At 40.6% G+C, this 25,883-nt stretch overlaps 1 protein-coding gene across 2 annotated transcripts in view; it reads right to left on the bottom strand.

The window, feature by feature from the left end:
* The window catches only part of NAV3 (neuron navigator 3), a 1,035,010-nt gene that overhangs the window by 290,019 nt on the left and 719,108 nt on the right, over nucleotides 1–25,883 (bottom strand). For both annotated transcript variants that reach the window (XM_086919576.1, XM_086919578.1), the window contains exons 17-18: nucleotides 24,486–24,527; nucleotides 21,926–22,086 (exon numbers count right to left, since the gene is read on the bottom strand). In XM_086919576.1, coding sequence (XP_086775702.1) covers nucleotides 21,926–22,086; nucleotides 24,486–24,527 — 203 coding nt within the window. The remainder of the gene's footprint in view (nucleotides 1–21,925; nucleotides 22,087–24,485; nucleotides 24,528–25,883) is intronic.

Here is a 25,883-nt window from a genome sequence, read left to right as displayed (position 1 = left end):
TCCCCAGAGTTCTTTGGAAGTGCCTGCTGCTGTTTTGGACCTTCTGAGGGACCGCGTGTTGCAAGCAGCTGGAAGCCCGACTCAAGAGGAAGAAGCGTGTTGCCGTTGCAACTCTGAAGGAGGGTGTCGCCGATGTAGCTGACGCATTGCACCGCATCGAGAGAAGTGTCTCGCAAAGAAGAGGAAGCGTGTTGCCGCCGCTGCTGCTGCCGTCGCATCTTGGATGTCGCCGCTGTAGCTGTCGCACTGCACTGCATCGAGAAAAGCGCCTCGCATCCACGGAGAAGCGTGCCTCCATTGGAGCTGCTGCCGTCGCATCTTGGATGTCGCCGCTGTAGTTGTCGCATTGTGCGGAAGCGTCTTGCAAACATCGGAGAAGAGTGCCGCAGCCGAGGCTGTTGCTGTCGCATCCCTGAACAAGGGTGTTGCCGCTGCAGTTGATGCATCGAACCGAGACTTCTTGCATCATCGGAGAATCGTCCCGCATCTGGAAGATCTTCACATCTTTATTTCTTTGCGCTGGAACTTTGTCGCATTTCCATTGCTGCAACACTTTTGTTGTGGAAGCGTCACACATCGTAAGGTATATTGACTTAAAGTGTTGCATCTTGAGAACTGAACTAAGCTCAAACTACCATTTTAAGTATAGTATTGTGGATTTTTGGCCTTTGTGGTCTTGTGTTAAGTCTATATAAAGAATACTTATTTTTAATATACAACTGTGTGGTGTCCATCTGTAGTGTTGTCACTGAGTTACTGTATGTGGTCACAAATGCCTTAAACACTGCCTCTGAGATAAGCCTGTCTGCTCGTGCCAAGCTACCAAGGGGGTGAGCAGGGGTTTTATTTTAGGAGTGTACCCCATTACCCTGACTTGAGGCAATGGTCCCTATTCGTCACAAGTACCTACTTGTGCCAACTAGAGAGTCCCAAATCTAACAACTATTAAGATGGCAACAAGTGCAAGTGTAGCCCCTGTTCTATTTTAAATTCCACATCCATCATACTTCATGGAAACCAACCTGCTCATATTAAAGATGCCTCCAAGGGTACAAAAAAGGAGAAAAAGAGCCTCCTTCTCAGACCTAGACTCAAAGTATCAGAAGAGAATATGTGGCGTGAGGGCAAACTGCTGTACAGGTATCAACATGTATCAACTATTGGATAAATCAGGGATATGATAATTTACAGCGTTTCAAGAACAGTTCACAATCACTAAACATGGGTTCCTGAAATACTGGCACATATGATGTTTCTTATCTTCGGATGCATATGCAAGAGTGTAGATAAAGAAGGATGGACATAATTGCTTTCAGCACTAACAAGTTATAAAAATGGATAAGAAAACTTGGTTAATGTATGCCACTTCTAACATACTCAAATATTGGTTTCAGTACTATTGCCCAATTTATGAACTCTCCTTTGTACCCACAAAAATACAAACTTAGTTGAAGGTAAAGTCAGAATCTCATTTTTGACCATAATGGGCTAGTGAAGAACCTGAGAGAATACATGTCTGCTGGATGCCCAAGAACAAAGACTATTGGATGGGTATTTTATTATTGGGGAAGCGCCTTGACAAGAGAATATGCCCAGATACAATCACCATTTTCTTTATTTTAATGGAGAAAGTAATTTATGGTCATCTTGGCTATGATTGTGGATCAATTTACTACTTCTAAGGAGTGGAAATAAATGATCAACTCTTATTGGGATATACTATTATGAACAGACGCTCACTAAAATAATGGAGATCGTTTGAGTAGTTCAAATGCATTTTGTCTAGATTTAAGATGCACATCCCTGTAAAATTATAATGAGAACATAAGCTTTTGAGCCACTGACATGCAGTATTTGAGAGAAGGCTGAGGGAATTCAAGAAGAAAGACAATGAAATTCCTCAGGGAATAAATCTGGCAGATATGATGGATTATTGGTTGTCTGGTGAGGTGATTTCTTGTATCGTGATGTTCCACTATTACATCTCGCACTATGTTAAAATGAAAAAATGCAATTGTTGTGTGCACTGATCTGTTGGGAAAAGTTAAAATAACATAAAATGAAATAAAATAAAATAAATAAAAAATAAAATAGCTATTTGCCTGCAAGCCTATGTAAAAGTTTGCTCTCAGAAAATGTTATGTCAAGCAAACCGGCTGAGTAAAATATAAAATTATGGGAAACACTGCACTACTTGCATCATTCCAAAAAATTCTCTGGGTAAATGTTTATCTGCATATTGATTTGTTTTATATGGAGAGTGACATTTTACTGGGAAGTTGCAATCTAAAATCACTAGAGAAATCAGTATGGGTGAGTTGATATTTTTAACTATTATCTATACTACTATTATAAAGAGAGAACAGAAACCTTATGGCAAGGTAAACTCGGGAACCACAGCGCCAATCCACACACCCAATACATTGTTGTAATCCTCAGGGTGTGTAGATGGACATAGGCTGCATAAAATTTTAAAAAACGTAAAATCAAAAATTAAACTTTAAAAACAAAGTAGTCCCCTAAAAGTACCGCCGGTCGCGACGTAGCGCTGGCCGCGACCTAGCGATGTTCGCAACGTGCGTGATGACGACAGGCGGGGAGGAGCGGTGAAGAGCAGCGAGGAGTGGCGTGAAGTCCGGAGCGCGGGGAAGAGCGGCGGCTCAGGTAAGGCAAAGGCGGGAGGCGGTCTGGGCAATGTCGGAGCGGGCGGGGTAAGGCAAAGGCAAAGGCGAGGCGGGCTGGACAATGTCGGAGCGGCGGGGGCGCACCCAAGCATGAAATGTTGCCCCCAGCCCCCTTCTGCCCCGGGCAACGCTGCTGCAATCCGGAAATGCTGCCCCCAGCCCCCTTCTGCCCCAGGCAATGCTGGGGCGGGCTGCTAGTATTTATTTATAAAGATCAAGTGAGAGAATTGTATGTGACTATAGTTGTTTTTTTGGTCAGTGTCTTGGTTAATGCTCATCTATGAATCTATTTATCTGCCGCTTAACTGGAGACTAAACAGAACTTTCAACTGGTCTTCATATATCAATATAGTGATTGACCCAACTTGGCTTCTTTGTAAATCAAATTGTAAATCAGACAGCTGCACAGTACCAAAATGCTGCATTTTGGTTGAATATTAGTCAGTAATTATCTTTCCAGCTATTTCATAGCTAATGCCTCAGACAAAACTCATTACAAAATATTTCATTAATACCATTGTATCGAAGCGTGCTATAATTGCCTCTCAGGAACATACTAAAATCTGCTTGCACTACACTCATGGCAACTTGGTCAAAATTTGCCCATGTTCTCATTTTTAGAAAACACAATTGTAATGCTTCTCTGTTCATTCATTCCCAACAATATTTTATAACACAAGTGTTAGAACTGATGGATATCAATTTCATCTTTGTACATCTGACCGAGAATCTCACTAAACACAGTAAAAATGCAGGGGCACCATTAACCAGAGAAGTACTAAATGCCTCTCTCATGACAGATTAAATCCCCAAAGAATTTACAAATCGTTCAAATACTATTGAAGAAACTCTTCTTAGATGCAAGGACCCTGCCAATTCTGAACCAATCTCGTTAATTTCATATCTTTCAAAACTCTTAAAGTAAACCTTAACACTACAATTACAATGCATGGTCAAAATATCCAATCTGCTAAATCTGGCACAAGCTGGTGTCAGGCCACAGGTGGGGTCAGAATCAGTCATAGTACCAGCTATCAATGATCCTAGGAATGTAGCAGACAGTGGTAGAATTGGAGTCATACTATTATTAAACATTAGTGCATAATTTGATACCTTCTATAATAATGTAGTCTTAAACATTTGAACAAATTACATTACATTAATGTTAAAGCCTTTGATTGGCTCTTCCCCTTTTCATCAGACAGAACACATGCAGCCCTGATGGGGAATTTACATAGGCTTTGTAGCCGGTTAACTGGGGTGGGCCCACCAAGTCCCCATCATAACCATTAATTTTTAAACGTTATGTTCACTCCCAAGCATTCTTTCCTCAAAAATATAGTCCTTATTTTTCTCTAGCCGACACTCAATATATCATTAAACACTCGCTACAAAAAGATGTTCCATATGAAATATCACAAATGCCTTCCAAAAAGTGCAGCCTTGGATGTCTACCATCGCCTTACAATTAAACCCAGGTGAGGCTGGACTTTTGGTGTTTGTTAGAAATGGGGGTCTCTAGTTGGCAATTGTTTGCACAATAGGACCCTTGCTTCTAGTCAGGGAAAGGGGGATACACTCCTAAAATAACCACTGTTCACCCCCCCTAGGTAGCTTGGCAAGAACAGGCAGGCTTATCTCAGTGGCAGGGTGTTAAGCATTTGTGAAAACATACATTAATACAGTGAAAACACTACAGATGGATACCACACCAGATTAGAAAATTAAGTATTCTTTATTAGACTTAACACAAGACCAAACAACAAATATCCACAATACAATATCAAGAATATGACTTTAAAATGGTCAAAATAGATTAGATCAATGTAGATGGTAAATGCAACACTTTATTATGCGTCACGAAAAGCAAACAAAAAGGGTCGCAGGGAAGGTGATGCACCCCTTACGCTCGGAGGAGTGGATACATCGGTTCCTTACTGCTGCACATGGGAGTTGATGCGCCACTTCCTTACTGCGTGGGGAATTGGTGCTCGGTTTCTTACTGCATCCCGGTACGATACGACAAGATGGAGCCTTGATGCGATGTGATGATCCGGTGCAATGCTACAAAATAGCATCTTTGATGCCATGCGACAACTTGCATGTGATGCGTGCATGCCCGACGGCCGTACGGCGAGTTCTTAATCCCCGGCAGGCCCTGCAACATGATTCTCCGGTGAGGCGACGGCAACCTCTGCGGCAGCAACACTCTTCTCCGGTGGCGGCATGCTTCTTCGGCGATGTGTCAGCAAACAGCTGCGGCACACTTCTTCGGCGATGCTACGGCAACAGCTGCGGTGGTGACACGCTTCTTCCTAGTTGTGTCGCGCTTCCAGATCCCAGCGACACGCAGTCTCTAGAGGTCCCAAAAACAGCAGCAGGCACCCTTACTGCAGGTAGAATTCCCAGCAAGGAAATTCAGGGGAGCCGGTAGTGTAGTCTTTGTGCCCCTGAGACTTCGGAACAGAAGGCTAGCTCAGCTTCAAGCCCTTGGAGATCTTCCTCAAGATGACAAAGTACACACAAAGTTCCTTTTCTCCTTTCCTTGGCAGCAAGTAACTACTGGAGGCCAACCCCAAACAGCACAAATCACAGGGGCAGTCTCCTCCAGCAGCTTCCTTGGTTTCTCTCCTTGGTAATGGTTTGTCTTGATTCCCAGAAGTGATCTAAAGTTCTGTGGTCTGTACCCCAATATTTATACTACTAAATCCTGTGTTCTCTGAAGGCAGAGCCAAAGTCCTCTCCAGCCCCCTGTCACTCACAAACCAGACATGGAATACACAAACCTAGCAGAGGCGTACTGGATGGTTAGGCAAGAAAATACCTACTTTCTAAAAGTGGTATCTTCAAACACAGAATGTAAAAATCACCCACACTAAAAGATGTATTTTAGCATTCTGAGTTCAGGCATACTAAACTCGTTTTTCCACCTTGTTCCCTGGGTCAGTTAGGATTATAAGATGTTATAGTCAACCTGCCCAAGTCTGGCCTACAGAAGCAGGTAGCCTTGCAATAGTGAAAAACTAAACTGGTTGTAATTCACAATCAGAACATGCCACACACCTCAGGGCATGTCCTCCCTTTCACATAAAAATGGCAGGCCTGAGCCATATTTTACAAGCTGCTTCTGGGGGTGGCACAACCAGTTCTGCAAGTCCACCAGCAGCATTTGATTTACAGGCCCTGGGCACACTTGGTGCACTGTACTAGGGTCTTACAAGTAAATCAAATAGCCAATCATGCAGTCACTAATCCATTACAACAAATTACAATAGGGAGCACTTGCACTTTGGCACTGAATAGCAGTGGCAAAGTGCCCAAAGCATCTAGACGAGCCGAAACATAGCAAAAGACACGGGAGGTAACAGAAAAAATGGAAGGGAGTCCCAGGCCAATGGTGCCAGGTCTAATAGTGTTGAATACCAATCTGAATTTATAGGATTCAATCTTACAGAAAAACTCTTTGGATACTTTCCCATTTCCAAATCACAAATTTCAGAATCGTTGGGGTATTAATTGAAGGGGGTGAGTAACCATCTCAAATAATAACCATAAACTTTGTTAGGGTGAACCACTAAAGTCACTAAATTATTCTCAGCTCAAACCCCTAGTAGCTATGGTGTAGAGCAGACAGCTTAGAGGCATTGAGTAAAATATTTATGCAGTACTCAAATCCTCATAAAGCCAAAACACAACACAAGACAAAACCCCAAACCAATTCAGAAAAATACGGTAAACTGTAATAAATAAAAAGACTAAAATACAAACAAAATCTCAAAATTTGAAATGGAATTATGATTTTCAATTTAAAGTTTCAAAATAGCGCCAAAAAGCATTAGGTGCCAAACACTGTTTGCCCTTGATTGGCACTAAGGTGAAAGTTAATATTGAACATGACCAGAATCATCCCAGTCCCATCAGACTTTAAAACATTGTGAGAAGCAGAAGATTTTAGCACACCCAGACAGTAGGCTGAGGCCAAAGATGGGCTTGTGAATGACAAAGAGGTGAAGGATGAGGAGTTGGTGAAGCCATTGATGGAGAGTGATAAAAGCTTATCTTTAGTGCTCAAACATGAATTGACACAGACCCCATGCAGGTTGCGGCTTGGTCCTTTCTACATTTAAACTTAGAAATATTTCTAGAGTCTGATTTCCTCAGTGGCACACAGGTACAGCTTGTAGCTGAAAAAAGTCCAGCATCACCTAATTCTGCTTGCCGGCAAAGCTGCTGAAATGGATTTCCTGCTTTGGAGAAGAATGCAGTCAGGGCCGGCTGTTGGGTGGTGCAACTAGCACCACCAGAATGGGTGCTGACTTCAGGGGGCGCCATTTTACAAGGTTTTTTTGTATTTAGAGCACCTGCTGCCAAGTTACTTGCCTACAGCAATTTCCAGGAAACAATAAAAATGTCAAGATAACTCCAGTGTTAAATTTTCTTCCTGGCGAGAGATCAGAGATTTTTCTAGTTGAGGTTTTGACTGATCATAACATAAGATGGCACAGGGGTTTAATATGCCTACTGCAAAGAAGGTGTACCATGAAGATCACAAAAAAGTGCATATAATGTAAATAGGTCAGTGGATTTCTGCTTTTCTTAGAGACATCCTTTTGTTACTTGCAGTGTATAAGTTAAAATCCTAATATAGAACAGTAAATTATTAACTGTCATCAATGAACTGCAAGTACACTGCAAATTATAGATTAGAGCATTGATTCAAATAAGGTTCATTTGGGTAGAAGTAGATTCTTATTATTAAAGGGAACCCCCCCAACTATGATGTTCCATTTTCAATTCTGAGTTTGTGCTTCTCCAGACCAAGCACTCCTAAACTATACTGCCTACCAGTATAGATGGCATATCAATTCTACACTTTGTACAGAAGCGAGAGGTCTTATGTAACATTTCCTACATGCTGATCTACACCTGTATGATTGATTGTCTCTTTGTAATGTGTGTATGTGATGCATGGTTCTCTGACACCCTACACTGGTGTGATTGGCACTATATAAGTAATTAAATGCATCTGAAATAGAGTGGTTATGGAGACTTGACGGGCACTGGTAGAAGGTGGTGGAGAGGGACCCCATGGTGGAGGTGGCGACCACCTCCACCATGGATGGGGGGCGCCAAAAAACATTGTTGCGCCTGGCGCCCTCAACGCTAAAGCCTGCCCTAAATGCAGCGGAAGTTGCGGTGAAAATAATCCAAGTGGCAATGCACCCTCGGAAGATAAGTTTGGCAGGATTTTCCAGCCTTCCTACTTGTACACCACTACCTGTGTGCTTTCCTGCAAACAAGTATATAATTCTCCTCTATGCCCAAAACAAACATAGCAGAATCTTTCTTCTACTTTCTAGGGGTCCTGTGTCCACCCTAAAGGTATGGCCACGTAAAAAAGCAACCCCTCCTCTGTGGTCACCCAAAACTGTTTCTGGAGGTAGTTTTGCTCTTACTGTGTATGGTGCCTGGGTGACAAAAGAAGGGTGCACGCCTATGAGTTACATCTGTGTGCCTGTAATAGAGTAGACCCCTTTGAAATGTATTAACTTCTGGGACACGGCCCGGAGAGTCATTCGGCCAGAGAACAGAACCCCTCCTACATCGAAGGCCTTTGCCTCATCTCTGGGGAGCATGTTCGCACCTCACATAGAGTGCTATTCAGGTCCTGGCTGATAGCTGAATGCTCATACCAACGGGCTTCTGGAGGCTTTTGGCAGGTAACGAACAATGTTTTAAAAGTTTCTGTTCTGAAATATTTATTACAAATCCAACATCGCCAATTAATTCTGTTTGCAATAAATATTTGAAAAACTGCAAGCGTGAACTCTTTAGCTGCTTCCTAAGTGGAGGTACCAATACAAAATGTAATATTGTATCCTAGTGCTTTCGTATTTCACTGTAAGGACATGCTTAATGTTAAACGTGTACATGTATATGTCTTACTATTAAATACCAGACATCCTGCCTTCATGGGCAGTGAAGCCTACCTAAAGTGTGACTTATAAATATTTAAAGAATGGTTTAGGAGGGTTTGGTTTATTTTGATGGGTCAATTTTGCAGTTAAAGCCTACACCTCTGTACTACACATGGTAGACCTGCAGTCACATTTGCCCTGTCACTGCAGTGGGTGGCACAATGTGTGCTGCAATCCACTAATCTTGCAAGCAAAACCAAAGGACGAGGAAAAAGCTGATATAACCACACAGAACAGAATAACATATAAAGAGGACGAGATAGCAAAAACAATTCTTGGCCTGGACACAGAACAACAAATACAAGTAAATGCATTAATACAAAAACCCGAGCATGAACTATCGGCACAAAGCTGTTTAAAATGGCCAATAAGAGAACAAGAGTCATATGGTCGGAATACAATGGAAAAAGTAGAAAGCCAAAAAATACAAGTAGACCAAGTCAGGGAGACAAATACCCGCCTAACCATAATGGTAGGAAAAAAGGAAGCACATGTAATGCTTCATATGGAACTCCACAAAATGATAAGACGGGGCAAAATATAAGTAATGGACCATCAGAGCAAGAACTAATGGATCTCCAAAAAGTGGTGACAGTACTGGGACCCAGTCGACAAGAAACAACAACCACGGAACGACAATATCAACACACACCATATATTCAACTGGACCAAAGAGATGGAAAAAAGAGAAATCTACCAAAAACAGAATCCCCAAACGGCATCCCCAGAAATAGGCTGCAAACTACTATTTAGGCCGGAATTCCAAACAAGAGGAAAATCAGACACGTTGAATTGGGGGAACATACTGAGATTGTCTGGAGAGATACCCAAATTAAGGGGAATAACAACAAGTGACCTCCTATCAGTAGAATTCGTCCAACTACATAAAGAGAAAGAAGAGGAAATACGCAGCACTACGTGGGCATCAAAAGATATAGTAGAGCTGATTCTTACGACAAGATCTTACTTTGCAGAATGGGGAATAACATTAAAACTACCAACGCCTATTAAGTATCCATTCCCTTTACTAAACAACATGACTTCCCAACCTAAGAACACAATCGAAAAAACACATTCAATCCTAAAGGGGGCAAGAAACAAAACAATTACGCAATACCAGTCGACCGGCATAAAAACAACACAAGCGAACAATGGGTCGAAAGATAACGAAGATTGGTCTTGGATAGCACTAGCCCTAAACTCGCATCGATCCTGATGGCAGTAACTCAGCCCGAAACAAGCAAAAGCAAAACATCAAGGTAGACCAGAAACCAGAGAGGAAAATAAAAATTTGCTCGTGGAACGTTCATGGTTTTAAAGAAATGATTCAAGATCAAGAGACAATGGCCTTTCTGAGCAAATTCAATATCATACTTCTTCAGGAAACATGGAATGAAATCCCGAGACAAATCATGGGATATGAAGAACATCACGTAATGGCGGAGAAAATTGCTAAATATGGACATCAGAGGGGAGGACTATCCACTTTTATAACAAACGACTTAACCTGGAAAACAGAAGCACTCGATTCAGGGGTGAATTGGATACAAGTCACCAAACTAGAAAACAAAGCATGTAAAGGCAGCTGGGGATGGAGGTTATTGATCATAAACATATACATCCATCCTGAAAAAGCAACAAGAGTCAAAAAATTACTAACGCAATTAAATTTGATAAAAACCCTACAAAAAACATACCAATTCCACGGGATGCTTATTTCAGGCGACTTTAATAGTAATCTAACAAGTGTTATGCGAGACAAAAACAATATCCAAAAAATATGGAACGAGCTGGAATCATTAGGATTAATGATCCTAAATGGAAATATGAAGGGAGATCGACCCGCAAGATCCACTTTCTCGAGTGGAAAGAAAAACTCCATACTAGACTTCACACTGATTAGTAAAGATCTTATAAAGACGGTCGATCATTTTGAAATATTAACCCGACCGGAAAGTGATCATTTCCCACAAGAGACGATACTGAGTATAAACTCAGAAGAAGAAACGAAGATAGTATCATTAGTCAGTACTCCAGAAGTATACAACTTGAAGAAACTCAGATGGAGGGGTCATATAAAAAAAGAAATAATGGAAACGGTGTTTGAGCAAGTAAAAATCACGGAGGCCACTGGAAACCAATCGCTCGAAGAAAAATGGGAGAACCTACATAAGCTTGTGCTACAAAAATTTCCAGTAAAAACATCAATAAAACATGGACAAGACTCTAACAATGAGCCCTGGTACAATACTAAATTAAGAGATAAAAATAGGGAAATCACAAAAAAGCTAAGAATAAAAGCTGCAGACAAAAGGCTGGGAAAGGAAGTAGACAACAATGAAATATCGAAAATGAGAACAGAATACAAAGAATGTAGAACAGCGAAAAGATCGCACACGGAGAAAATTTGGGAAGATCTGCTACGGTCGAGCAAACTATCTAATAGCAGTGAATTCTGGAGTATAATAAATAAACTAGCAAAAGGAACGGGCGGACAGCACAACATAGGAATTAGTGAAACTACATGGCTACATTATATTGAAAGCCTATATAACACATTCAGGCACCAATCACACAAAGAACAAAATAATGATTCTGTAAAAGGAATGGTTCAGAAAGAAGCAGACACTGGACACGCAAAAGATGACCGGAATGAAAATTCTTCCAATGGAGATCCAGAAGATCTAACTTCGCTTACAACAGTAAAACAAACAACCATCATGATAAAAAAAACTGAAAGCGGAAGGAGCATCAGGCCCCAATGGGCTCCCAAATGCTCTATTCAAATATGATCCCGATTTTTGGGCAAAGTATCTCACACCATTATTTAACCAAATGTTCAAGAAAAAATAGATACCACGATCCTGGCAGGGTAACATCTTCCACCCAATATATAAAAACGGATGTAGAATGGAACCGGGAAATTACAGATTGATAGCCCTAATTGATGTTGAGGCAAAACTTTTTTCATCTTGTATATTGATTCACCTTCGACAATGGATAAATAAAAACAAAATTGTAAGAAAATTCCAAACGGGTTTCATGGAAGGCACAGATTGTACAACTAATCTGTCAGCACTGGCGCTGCTTATTGAAGGAGCAGGAAAAAAGAAGACCGGACTACTAGCTTGTTATATAGATTTGAAATCCGCGTTTGACCGCGTGCCAAGAGACCGCTTGTGGAATAAACTTGAAACATGGGGCCTCCCGCAGAAATTAATTGATATTATAATAGCTTCATATAGCGAAATGTGGGCAAAAGTAAAGCTAGGTGATGGAAGACGAATATCCGCAGAACTAAAAACAAGAAATGGCCTCAAACAGGGCTGTGTGCTCTTGCCAAGCCTCTTCAACATATACTTGGCAGACTTAGAAAGCCCCTGCACAACGTAAGTGGACACCCACCGAAATTAGCCAATGAATGCATCCAGTTCTTACAATATGCAGACGACATTGTGGTCTTAAGTCAAACACCGATAGGCCTCCAAAGAGTGATAACTAAATTAACTGAGTATTTTGACTTAGAAGGTCTGGAACTAAACATCAAAAAAACGAAAGTGATGAGATTGGCGGGCACAGGCAGACGACCTTTCAAATGGTACACTAAGGACTAACATATTGAAGAAACAACATCATATAAATACTTAGGAGTCACAATAAGTAAAAACATGTCCATATTACACCAAAAAAGAAACATCAATGCGAGAGCCCAATCACTGACTTTCGCGTACAGAACACATCAAAAGAAACTTAAATGTCCGTCTTATGAACATCTTCTGAAGGTGATGGCAGCCCAAGTATTACCATCTCTGTCCTATGGGCTAGAAATATGGCACGGGAAAGAAATCGACATTCTGAACACACTCCAGACAAAAATATACAAATCGTTTTTCAACCTTTACAAAGGATCAGCTCCAGCACAAATAAGATTGGAATTCGGCCTGCAAAATCAAACCTACCAAAGGAAAGCAGTCTTAGCGAAATGGTGCTGGAAGCTCAGATCAGCAGAACCAGGTTCACTAAATAATCTATGCTGGCTGGAAATCAAGAAACAGTATGAGCAATGTGAACCAAACTCTTGGGGTGAGGATTTGCTAACAACCTTGGAAACCCTTAAAATAGAGGAAATATGGAACAGCCAATTGGAAGAAGCATCCTTTAAAAAGATCTGCAAAATAAACGCAAAAGCTCTCTCCCTGGTAGAAGATAAAAAGAACTTGGCCAAACGTCGGCATGCCTGGACTGTATTAAATTCATATAAACAATTAAAACCGCAACCTTACCTTGCGGCACATTTCCGTCTATCTTTAAAAATGAAATTTTTAGCTTTTAGACTGGGCGACCACTCTTCTAAAGATCTGATCCCATTTTGGAAAAACATACAACAAAAAACAAGATGTAGATTATGCGGATATCACACGGAAACCTTAAGTCACTTATTATGTACGTGCGAGTCAATAAAAGAGGAGAGAAGATCTTTGCTGAAACCAGATCTAAATGCTCTTCAGATCCGTACCTGCAGGCAGGCAATCACAAGCTGGATGGGTGCAGGCTCGAACATTTTAATATGCCGCTGTGTGAATTTTATGACGAAAGTAGAGACTTTGCTTTCAAAGGCCGAACTAACTTAAGAGTGTGGACTGTAAAATAATGTTTTATTTTAAAGAACAGAAAAAATAGAAAAATATTTTTAGAAAATTAATTTTACTTTTTTTAAATTTTAAACTGTATATGTATACTTTATGGTTGTGACAAACCAAATAAAGTTAATTTTGACTGACAGTCCACTAGTGACATTTAAATTACAGACCCTGGGTACACTTTAGGTACCATTACTAGGGACTAATAGGTAAGTTAAATATGCTAATTAAGGTTATAGCAATAGCGGAGTGCACCGCCACTTAGTTCTAAAGGCAGCAACAACAGTTAAGGCTAAAGATCTGGGAGTACACCATGCAACAGATGGTATTTACCAACAATTCGTTTTTCCAGAGCTTTCCTTAAATGTGAATGTATCTCAGATTTGTAAATCCTCTTTCTAGCTCTTATAAAATGTTTGCTAGATTGTCTCTTTTTTAAACTTTGCAAAGGAATATTACTAACCATAATTTCCCTCACTCCAATCTTGATTACAGAAATAACATTTTTAGGCATGTCAGATTAGAGTGCCAATCATTTTCAACATATTCTAAATCCAGCAGCCAGACCTTTGCAGAGTCTCAAGAAATGTAATCATATGCCTGAATATCAATAACTTCTTCACTACATACCAGTGAGAACAAATATACACTTCAAGGTGGACTGCAATGTGTACCATGCCTCCCTCCCACTAGAATGGCCCCAAATTCATCCAACAAAAGTTCATTAGATATGAGTCAACAAAGCGTCTATGTTCTGCCACCACCATGCAGACCATAATCTTCAAGTTCAAGTCAAAGAAATAGGGTGACAAAGTGATCAAGGTAACTGCAGTCCACGTTTGGAACAACATCCTCTTGAAATACTGACACCCCCATCTCTTCCTTTCCAAAAAAAAGTTGCTGTAAACAAAGTTATCCAATGATAAAAAGTACTCTTGTTACCTGTAAATCAACCTAAATAATAGTTCAGTAAGAGAGTAGCATAGCACCGAAAGAATCTACAAAATGAATGCTGCAATTAACAAATACCCAAAGGATGTAAAAAATAATACAAATAATAGTAACCAACATATCACTATGCCTTCTTCCCATAACAGTGACCTGTCACGAGTTTAATGACCTAACGCAGCAAAAGACTGTTTACATATCATGCAGAAAGTGCCTGCACTGCGAGAAATGCTACCAGAGAAGGCAGCTTTAGAATCCTTCACTTTCCTGTGCAAAAGGCCATATATGTTTATGATAACGGTTCTCATATCAATTGATAAACGTTCCTGAAATAAATGAGTCCTCAAAGACATTCCCTTACCAATTTTATTGTACTGTATATAGTGTTGCAAGTCAGTAAAAGTTCCAAAGACCATGAGAGTTTTGACTCTTGTTAAAACAGCTGCCTGTTTAGTGTTTTCATTGATTACCTTTGAATACAGTTGTTTGTAAGGTTTACATAGCAAAACATTTTTTATAAACAATATATATTTTTATTGTGACTTACAATTTGCTTTAGATTTCATTCTAAATTTAAAAAAGGATTTTGAAGTCACTACACATGTATGCAGAGAGATGAAACTACTGACAAAGGGAGTGGCAAACGTTTTTTTAAATGTCCAAGCAGCAACCTATTTAAAGAAAGCCACTACCCTTGCAGAGCAATTCTATTCATTTTGAATATGAGATCAATTTACAATTATCTTCTTGCACCTCTAGCAATTCACCTCCTATATATTTGTTTTTATAAGTACTCTGTCTACGAAAATGACACTATTGACTTCTGCCTGCTCCATAACACATCCATGCTCATTTGCTTCAGCTTTAAATACAACAACTCCTATTTCAATAACATAACATTCAAAATAACATAGCTTGTTTTCGAAAAGGAATCTGAGAGCTCTATTGATTTATTTAGATCCTGTGGAGAAGCTAGGGTAGAACAATGGGGAATCAACTGATGGGCTGCTGCTTCATGTACCTGCAAGTACCTATTTTATCAGTGTAGCAAATTCACATTTTTTACATGGTCAACCCAGATTGTCTGCTTTTTATTGGACCCCTTTTTGCAGTTTTTTTTTTAACTCTGTGAACTTTTCCCCTGCTAAACCGAAGTGAAGTGCCTGCAATGTCTCGTTAGGCATTGTTAAATTGGCTTACCACTGATTTACATATTTAACTTGCCTCTGATTCCATAGTATATAGTCTAGGAAATACACATAAGCCCTGGAAAATAAATGCTACGTGTGGACTGCAGTATCTAAGGTGCCATACAAAGGACTGGCCTGAAAAATATGGATACAGACCAACCACGTGTAACCGAATATTGGTAGCCTGATAAACATGCAGTTAAAATAACCCTTTTTGGTGAGACAAGAAACCCTGATTTTAAATATTTATGTCATCCCTAAGTACACCTGGTTGCCTGGAAGGTGAAGTGGTGATATTTAGAAATGGAAAATGTGCAAAATTAAAATAGGCATATCCCTCCAGAGACTAGGCCTCAAAACTATTTTCACTGGTAGGGCCATATCTGAAACCTAGAAAATGTTAAAGTATAAATTATAAACTTTAATCTGCAACAGCTATAAAAGTCATTAGAAGACTATTTTTCATACTTATTAAAAGTCTTTTGTAAAGTTAGATTTATAATGCATTCTTGGGTAAAGTAACTTTAAGAAAGTTGCATTTTTCCTGCCTGAATCTCCTGGAGGTTATTTGCATTAGAGCTTCGGCATCTTCGCAGCCTGTGCTTTGCCTTAATGAGGTGTGAAAACTGCTCCCAGAGCAAGAATATTGGCCTAGGTATGGTGAAGTGGTTTTCTTCCCTATGCAGTGAGGCCAGTTAGGGTAGACCTAGGAATATAATTAACTAGTAAAAGGGCACTTTCATAGGTAACGTCCCCAAGGAGGACAGGCAGCAAACCGAGCGGGAGGGAAGCGACCCTCCAACACCTGTTTTGAGTGACCCTAGCAAAGAGGAATACTCGTTTTTAAGACAACACATCATGGTGGGCATGTAGGCTCTGCAAAATGGAGAAAGGGTTTCTCCATCCTAAATTTTAGGACTAATATGCACTGTGGGATTGTTTGCAGCAGAGCAGACAGGGCAATCTGCAAAAGTGGGTATGGTTGCCCCGGGGAATTTCCTACTCATTAGGAAACATCTAGGAGGCACAATCAACTGTTAGCAAATGCCAAACATGAATGTGGCACCTCAAGGAACCCTTCTCTGAACTCTTTCTGGAACTGAGGAACAGCAGAGGACTGGAGCCTGCTTGCTGTAATCTGAAAGGAGCATTGAAAGATTGGACCTGCTCCCTCTTGTACCCAAGATGAAAAAGTGGTCTCCAAGGGTCAGTGGGTTGGCCTACTGTGTGGCTACAGGGACACAGCAAGTTGCAAGAGGAAAGAGGCATTTTGCATGAAATGACCAGATGACCAATTACAATTGGATATTGCTGGTGGCCTCTGCTGGGGTGAGTTCTGGCCCACAAATGCTTTATGTGAGGTTCTAGAAGCCTCAGAAGTGACTCAGAGGAGCTGCTTCAGAAACTCAATAAATGTGGCACTTAGAACATTTTTGGATGTCCAAGGCCTCCAGAGACGTCAGGGGGCCCTTGGTGCCAAGGTTTCTGATTTTGATGCACCACCCTCGGACACAGCTTTATGTTTGTTCTGCTAGAGCATTTTGAGCTCCATTAAAAGACAAAGTTAAAGGGTTAAATCTTTGACCAGGAAGAACCTGCTTGGTGTATTTGACCCAGCTTCTATTGCGGTTGGCCTGAAATAACACCAAGGTCCAATGCTACTGCTTCCATAGGCTGGCATTCATTCTTAGTGCTTTTTAGCTATACTTTATATCCCCTTATTGGATATTTATCTTTTAGTGTCATTGTCTTTATGAAAAGTTACATTGTTTTTCTAATTCGGTTTGGGGCATTTATTGTTTGTGTTTTAACTTTATAAGCATCTTGGTAATGTATTAACACTTTACCTAAAGTTAAATATCTGCTCGTGCCATAGCTACCAGGGGTTGAGCTCAGGTTTGTTTAGAGCCTTTGAGGTTCAACCTAGCAAGTTTAGTGTCAATCAATCATTAATTATCTGTATTCAATTTCTTACAAGAAAATTCTAAATCATAAATGCAAATACAATAAAATCATGTAATATTTTCCAAATGTGAAGATTTATGATAACATTATTCAAAATACAGTTAACTACATAAAATGGTAAACTTTTGCTCCGCCTAGGTATAAACATGATCAAAGATTTCATAATAAAATAGTTTATCTACAGCTTATTACATCCTTTAAAAAGGATACCACAGACCTCATAAAATGTTCATTATCTAAAAATTGTAAAAATAAAAATACAGAGCGGCATTGTCTTCGACAGGGCAGACGTAAAATTGTCAAGATCCACTTCATTCTTTGTACTTCATAAAAATTGCAGAAAAAGAGAAAATGTATTGTCGATTGCTGAGAAATATTGTCACATGGACATTTACTTAATGATTTTGATCAATCGTTAGTTACAAGGAAATGTTTTGAACGATGGAAGATACCAAGCCTAAAAAGTGTCATGACAGATTTGTCATGCACACCTACAATATTTTTAAGGTACAGCTGAATGCCATAAGTGGTCAGGATCAAGTGGTTGGACTGTACAGTCAATATTTCTGTGGAAAGTCTATTTGTCGCCATAAGAGTCATACAATATCTTTTACAATCTCTGCTAGTAAAATAAATTATAGAGCCTGGATCTTCATAGTATTTTGAGTGCCCCAGAGCACTCAAAGTCTTTTATATATTTCAACCATGGGATACTGAAAACCTGTTGGAGCTTGTCTCTGTTAAAAATGTTTTTTGTGGAGGTGGAGATCCTATGCCATAAAAGGACTGTTTGGAGTTTTATTAAGTCTGTTATGTAAGGTAACCCCATTTCTGAGTGGCATATGTAAGCAGAAGTACTGCCTGGGACTGCCAAAAGAAATCTTAAAAATCCCCACATGCCTGCACCATATATAGCAATTGTGACATATTTTGCCTTATATATGTTTAACGGATTGCTACATATTTGGAACACCTCTTTGAGAACTGGCATTTTTCCAGACAAATGGAAGCATGCGACGCTACTCCTACTGAAAAAAAGAACAAAATGGAGACCCGGGCGATCTAAAAAATCTACGTCCCATCCCGCTTCTACCCGCTCCAGGTAAAATGCTGGAAAAAGTGGTTCAACGTCAACTGACGAGCTACATTGATCAACATGGGATTTTTCATGATATTCAATCAGGCTTTCGAGCAGGATTTAGCACAGAGTCTGCCCTGTTGGAGGTGGCCGAGTCGATTAGGTGGTCACTGGATTCAGGAGCACCGGTATTGCTGGTGCTCCTGGATCTGTCAGCAGCTTTTGATACTGTTGACCACATTATCCTGGGTGATCGCCTAAAAGAAGCCGGATTAAAGGAAAATGCTTTCACATAGCTGACCTCTTATTTGAGCGGATGTACTCAGAAAGTCGCCCTTATGCCATATGAATCCCAACCGAAACAACTCTGGTGCGGGGTACCCCAGGGATCAGCACTACGTCCTTTACTATTCAACCTCTACCTAGCTCCTCTGTTTTCCTTGATTGCCAATTGGTGGATGAAGGCTATTTCCTATGCTGACGACACCCAGCTGGTTTTCTCCTTTCAAGAGCAGACGGTGGATGGTTTCAAAAACTTTAAGGGGCGCTTACGCGATATAGCCACATGGATGAATTCCAATAAACTAAAGTTAAATGTGGATAAAACAGAGGTGTTATTTTTTGGGCAAGGAAATGTGCCTGAGTCAGAACTGTGTTGGCCAGTAGAAATGGGCTCTCCGCCATCCCCGACCACCTCGATTCAAAATTTAGGAGTGAAATAGGAAGCAAATCTGACCTTTTTAGCCCAAATTCAACAAGTCTGCGACTTGTTTTTGTAAGTTAAAAAATCTTCGGAAAATCCTGCACTTTCTGCCGGAAGATTGTCATAAAACAGTTGTACATGTTACAGTCACATCAAGGTTAGATTATGCCAACGAGCTGTACCTCGGCCTCCCCAGTTATGCAATTAATCGCCTTCAAATGATTCTAAATGCAGCGGCCAGACTGGTCTGCAAAATTCCGTTCCGACAACATATCTCTCCACATTGGCACAAACTTCATTGGCTTCTAGTAGCGAAAAGAATCATGTTTAAGGCCATGACAATGGCCTATCGGGCTCTGAATGGCAACTACCCGGAGTACCTGAAAGAAAGACTACGCCCCTATAAACAAAACCGGGTGTTGCGGTCTAACTCTCTCAATTTGCTGCAGACTCCGCGCTTTGAGAGAGCTCGACTGGGAGGAAGAGCATTCACGGTAAAAACCGCAGCACTGTGGAACACCCTCCCAGCATCTCTGCGGAGTGCCAAGTCAGAATCCTGTTTTAAAAAAGACTTGAAGACATGGCTTTTCAAGACAGCAGCACTGTAGACCTCAGAAAACGCACTCTCCCTCTGTTGCTGTATTTACCTAGTGTCTTTAGCGCCGGGACACCCTTGTGTTGAGGGTAGCTGTCGCGCTTAATAAATGACAGTATTATTATTATTATTATTATTATTATTATTTAACAGCTCTACGAGTAGTCTTTTACCCAGTTTCCTTGCAAAATTAGCTACGGCAACCATACTTTTCAAAAATAAAAACTTCCTAGCTTTAACTGCCTGGGACCATGATCCCTTCTGGTCAAAAAGGATACCTAAGTAGAGGAATGTCTTTGTAAATTCAATCTTATTGTTATCTATAGAAAGGTCTCTGCACTTTGTGTGTGCTACCTCTCTCACACATCAAAATAAAAGTCTTCGAAATATTAACCCTAAGTATCAGATTCTGCATGTACACAGTAAAGCTTGACAACACCCGTTGGAGCCCCAGTTGCAAGCGGGCCATCAGTACGGCATCAACTGCGTACAGAATCACAGGTATAAGGAGATTATCAATTAGTGGTAGGTCCTTGCACTGATCCACCAGTGCCTGTTTCAGTCCATTAGTATAAAGTGTAAATAAAAAAAGTGCCAGGACGCAACACGCAATACGTTGAATGATGCAGTGCAGTCGCCCCTTGGCCCATAACGGACCTTTGCTTTCAATTCAGAATAAAGCTGTCTCATAAAATGTAGAAGTGGAGCTTCCATTCCCATATCGGCCAAGATATTCCATAGTTTATTGTGTTCTATGTCAAAAACTGCAGTTAAATCTACAAACACAGGATACAATCTACCCTGTTTGGCCAAAGTATACTTCCCAATTAAGATGTTTAAGTTTAATCCCTGTTTGACTTTACCTAGTCCTGGGTGAAAGCTGAAGTGTAACTCAGATAGGACGTTGTCATCTTCGGCCCAGTCCTGGAGTCTATTCAGTACAATATGCCCCACCACCTTGACCAGGAATCAATCAGTGATAAGGACCGGTAACAAACAGGATGTTGGCGATCTCCTTTCTTAATGATCTGTACCAATAATAATTCTGACCATATCGTAATAAATCCTGAAGAACAGCACGCTGTTATCACTTGAGTCAAAAGTGGGCCCCATAGAGGCAAATTGGCTTTGAAATGATCTACAGGGACACCATCAGGACCAGGTGCTTTCCCTCCCTTGCTAGCTTTATGTGCTCGGTTGATCTCTTGTAATGTAAAATGGACATCTATATGGTAATTCGTTGGGGCGATTGTTCCCTGCGTCGACTGGGTATCAATACGGTATCATTACTGGGTATCATTACTCGTGTCTTTATTCATAGAGGTAGGTGATTTTGTCAGCATCAGTATGGCAGACATTTTCCACATGCAAGAGGAAGAATTTATAGAAAACATGTTGTCAATGATCTCATTTTAACTTCTGGAGCACTCGCTATAATTTCCAAAAGAATATCATGAGAAACTTGTTTTCTCCAATACTCCAGCAGATTTATTAGCGGGTGAAATCATCTTCTAATTCAACGCATTTCCTAAAATGAGTGTGCAAATCAATAAATGATTTACATTATTGCAGAAACTGTATACACACTATCTCTATGTTCCATTGAGTGCTGCTCAAAGCCAGGAATTCTCTGCAATGCATTTTAAAGGCACACACATGCAGAACATATTTACAAAAAACTAAATCCAACAGGCATGCTTCTTCGTCCCTAAATAGTCCCATGAAAATGTACACTCTGGCAAACATTTACTTTTAACTGTTTATCGTAAATGTTAGGAATCTGATATACAATATCAATATTGTCTAAGGGGAGGGCACACCCAGGTAGTTATAGACTGGGGTGAAGTAGGGACATCAGCGTTTTATTCGGCCTTCTCACTCTGTCCTGGTCAATAACAACCAGGAAGTGCCCTCTCCTTAGATAACATTGCCTAAATGCACCATGTCCACAGAAGGAGGTGCCTCTATAGGCCCTGATTTGAATATTTTGGGCCACTGTCAGTGCTAAAAACCTAGTTTTTCATGCACACGCTCTTCTGATGTTTCGTCTTATTTCTGTCATGTTTGTCATTTGAAGATCAGATATGAAGCTATGAACTCCAACTATGACTGATGGTTTGGGAAAAAAGGTCTATAAGACTCACCCAAGTTTGAAAAGTTATACTTTCCAGATGCAGAAGATGACATGGTGGTAGGAGAAACAAGAGGGGACTGGTTGCCAGTGTCTTGTAGACCTCCAGTGGAGTGGGAGCGCAGCCATTCCTTCCCTTCTTCATGATTTGGTTGCCGAGAGGGTGGGGTGTATCTGTGAAACAATATTTTAAATGTTTACCATGCAAACAGATTGGCATCCACATCCACATTACACAAAAACAAGTTTGTATACATTTATTTCATTATTTGAATCTAGCCTACAAGTTGGCTAGCTAACAGTCAGATTTGAAATTAAGTTGCTATGAATTCCGAATGTCTTATCTGAGTCACGCTTCCCTAGTCCATCATGAAAAAAGCACATTTAATACTGCATGCAGCCAAAGGAGCAGTAAAGAGATTAATTAAAAAGCTGACATGATGCAGTGTGATGGAAATAGTGCTATCTAACAGCTTTTAAGGGGATTTAATTAGATTGCACATCTACGTGCATTGTTTACAAAGTGTTGATAACTATGAGAATAAAACTGAAACTTTATATTGTAGCAATATACAGATGTTTCTCAAATTAACCATGAATATACCTGGCTAAAAATACTGCATTTCACCTAAACGTGTTTATAAAAAAACACATGCTTGTGATTTTAGTGAGTGTACAGATCTTGGTAAAATATGGCAATTTATAATCCATTATGTAAGTGCAATCATGAAAAAGTACAATGTATTAATAATTTCACCTTTTCATATAGAATGATAAGCAAGTTATCAAGGCAGTAGCATAGATGGGCAAGAAAGCAGATAAAAGTATGAGCTTTATGAGATTGCAAATTCAGAAAAAGAACATTTCACATTGTATAACCCAGCGCAGAAGAAGAGAGGGCGCGCATTAACATGCATTTTATAATAAAGGTATGTGTGAGGGTTTTAGGATCTCTGCTTTCTTTTTGAAGTCATTGTTCTAAAAACCTTTCCACACAATGAAGAATGGAAGGGTCCAGGTTTTGCAATTAACTAGCATTACTGCCTGACTTCGAATCTCAATACTGGAATTCCAGTTGAACTGAAGCGATTCAACTTTTGTGAGACCTCCTCACATCACAAAAAACGATTTCATTGACTCCTCGACCCCTTTCCTTGTCCCATGCTGACACACTAACAGGAGGCTTTTATGTCATGCAGACACTACCTCCACCAATAAACTAAGTAAACCTCTCTTTCTTTGACTCCTCCTGCTTGCAAATCCTCCTTCTAGGCCCTCCCATAGCCGGAGTCAACACAGAGGACTTTTTCATCCCACAATCCACTTATTCATTTTATTTGCCTTCAACAGATGCCTGGAGCTCGAGCAGCCCTTGGCCAACCCTGCAATGTTGAACTATCCTGGTCTGCTTAGCTTGTAGTGAGCTGGTCCCATTTTGGAGGGTCAGGAGACTATGCTTTGGGGGGCACATGTGCTTCGTGTGATAGCATGAGTGAACGCTGGTGCAGGCAAATGCCAAACCATCTCTGATAGGATTCCTCTAAGCAGTACCTGATGACATGTTGACTAAAGAGGTATAAGTGACACTGGTGGGGTAGGTGCATGGAAAAGTGATAGCAACCCCTACTACATGTGATGATATGGCCTACCATGGCTGTGACTAAGAAACAGCCGGAAATAATGTCCAGACTAGACTGATCCTGGGGAAACCATTACGTGGTTAGATCTAACCCTCAGCCACTTTTATGCTGAGATGACAAATGAGAAAAGTTCATGTGCTGACAGTACTCTAGATCTAGACAGTCACATGTGAAGGCTGCCCATGGGCATTTTGGTCTGGAGGAGTTTCATAATTCTGAGTTTTCAGGCCTATTGCTTGAAAGTGGATTAACCTGTGTTAAAATGTCTTAGCATTAAAGATGGAGAGTGTCTGCTATGCCCTTTAGGTTGCTTCATTCTTCTTAGTGGTTGGCAAGCAGCAGAGGGCAAGGGGGATGAACACCAACTACTTTATAATTCAGCATCATTTCCAGTAAATATTCAAAATAGAAGCAAAAGAGGTCTTTCCCCGAAGTCAAAGGTGCAAAATTCCCTCAAAGTTCATTAATATCGACAGAGGGACAAATCCAGCCTTTCCTTCACTTCTTTCTGATAAACTTGAGGCTAGAAAAAGTGGAAAACAAGGCCAATTACCTTCTCTCCCACTATTCTGATTTGCTGTTATTTCTCCTTATCCCTTCTGGTGATTAAATGAGTATGCTGAAAAGCAAAGCAAGGCCCTGAGCAAAAAGAGGGATATATTAAAGATCCTGAAGTGGTGGATTAGAGGGCAGAGGCATACCCCTTATACCAGCCTTAATCACAATGCAAGCGCTGAAGCTCATGCAGTATACTCTTCCTGGTTACTTGTGAGACATTTTCACTCACTCCGGGGACTCATCTGGAGCAGGAAGATTGAGTCAAATTATTTTGTTGAATTGGAAAGGGGCGAAAGTGGAAGTGACAGTAAATAAAGATTTACATTCCAAGCAAAGCAATAGCGGCAGTAATGTTGAAAAAACCTTAATGTCTACCTCAGTCCCTTTTTGGGCAGTGTATTTCTGTCAAGACGAAAACTGTCAAAACAAAGATATCATCTAAGACCACAAAGTAAAGAGAATTATTCGAAAATATGAAGTAATGTGGTTACAGTGTCTAGCAGCACAAATACATATGCATCTCAAAAACATTCCAACTAAACAATGTCTAGATAGTTTGCACATAGGCCAGTGAAACTCCACCTTTAGTAAAAGAGAATGCAGTAATTTAGTTAAACAATTCTATTATGCATGATCAGAATACTTACATAACATCCATTTCTCAAGCTAAACATAATGTAGCAATGATTAAGTCCATAAGAGGGCTATCATACGCATTCCAGACATGAGCTCTTCTGAAATCAACCTCCTAACCCTGCACAGTGCTGTATTCTGAATCTCACTGTACTCTGCCTTTGCCCACCTTGCACTGGACAATTCTTTCTCCAGGTCAGGAGTGCCCTACATGCAGTTGGAGTCACAGTCTTCACCTCTGCAGATGATATTAGCCAGTCCAGTAGCCACAATGCTGCTTGTTGTACACGGGGGGGGGGGGTTAAGCAAAACCGAGTCAACAGGTTGTTTTCTTTAGTGATGTGCTCGCCTGATACATGTGAGTGAGCATCTACAAGATTAGAGGCATCTATTGCATTGCTTTTTTCATTCCTCTACCCATTGACACACATTCTATTATATGTACTCTAATAATTCTTTCTGTTCACTAGTGATTGTCTGGGACTTGGGCCGCCACCTTAAGTGGTTTTTTGGATGCATGTGAAGACAGGATGTCTCCCCAATCTGAATTGGTCCCTGCTGAGAGAGAGTACTGTTATGATCCTCACAGCCCATTTGATCCTCTAAGTATTTATCTCACAAACTCAGAGGGTAAGTATCTTACAAAAGAAGGTTGTTTTAAGTTACTAGGTCAAAAATGCGTAATCTATACATCCTCTCTCTCTTGGTAGAATGCACTGCAGTCCAGGCTAATTAACGTACGAGTTACTTACCTTCGGTAACGATGTGTCTGGTAGAGATGATATTAGCCGTAGATTCCTTCGCGTAGAATTATCCCCAGGCATGAGACTGGACCAGAAAACTTTTTGCCACAACATCCCTGTGTGCTGGGGGAGGGGCGGAACCACGCAACTCCGCCCAGGCGTCGGCTGTGTACGTGACGTCAGCGAGGTCACATAAGTCCACCCCGGCGCACCTACGTCAGTTTTCTTCCGAGAACTTTTCCGCGCCACAATGCGGAGCCATCTGACAAAACTGTGGGAGTAAGGGAATAGTGCGAAAGAGAGAAAAAATTGGAAAAAAACGGAATGGTGACGAACAACACCATAAGGAGCAGTGTGTCAACACTGCAGTACCCAAAGGCAGGGAAAGAAGAAAAAA

Source organism: Lissotriton vulgaris, chromosome 1_1 (genome assembly GCF_964263255.1).
Source record: "Lissotriton vulgaris chromosome 1_1, aLisVul1.2, whole genome shotgun sequence".
Lineage (NCBI taxonomy): Eukaryota > Metazoa > Chordata > Amphibia > Caudata > Salamandridae > Lissotriton > Lissotriton vulgaris.
Note: the sequence above shows the minus strand (reverse complement) of the source record. Positions and strands in the feature narration are given on the sequence as shown.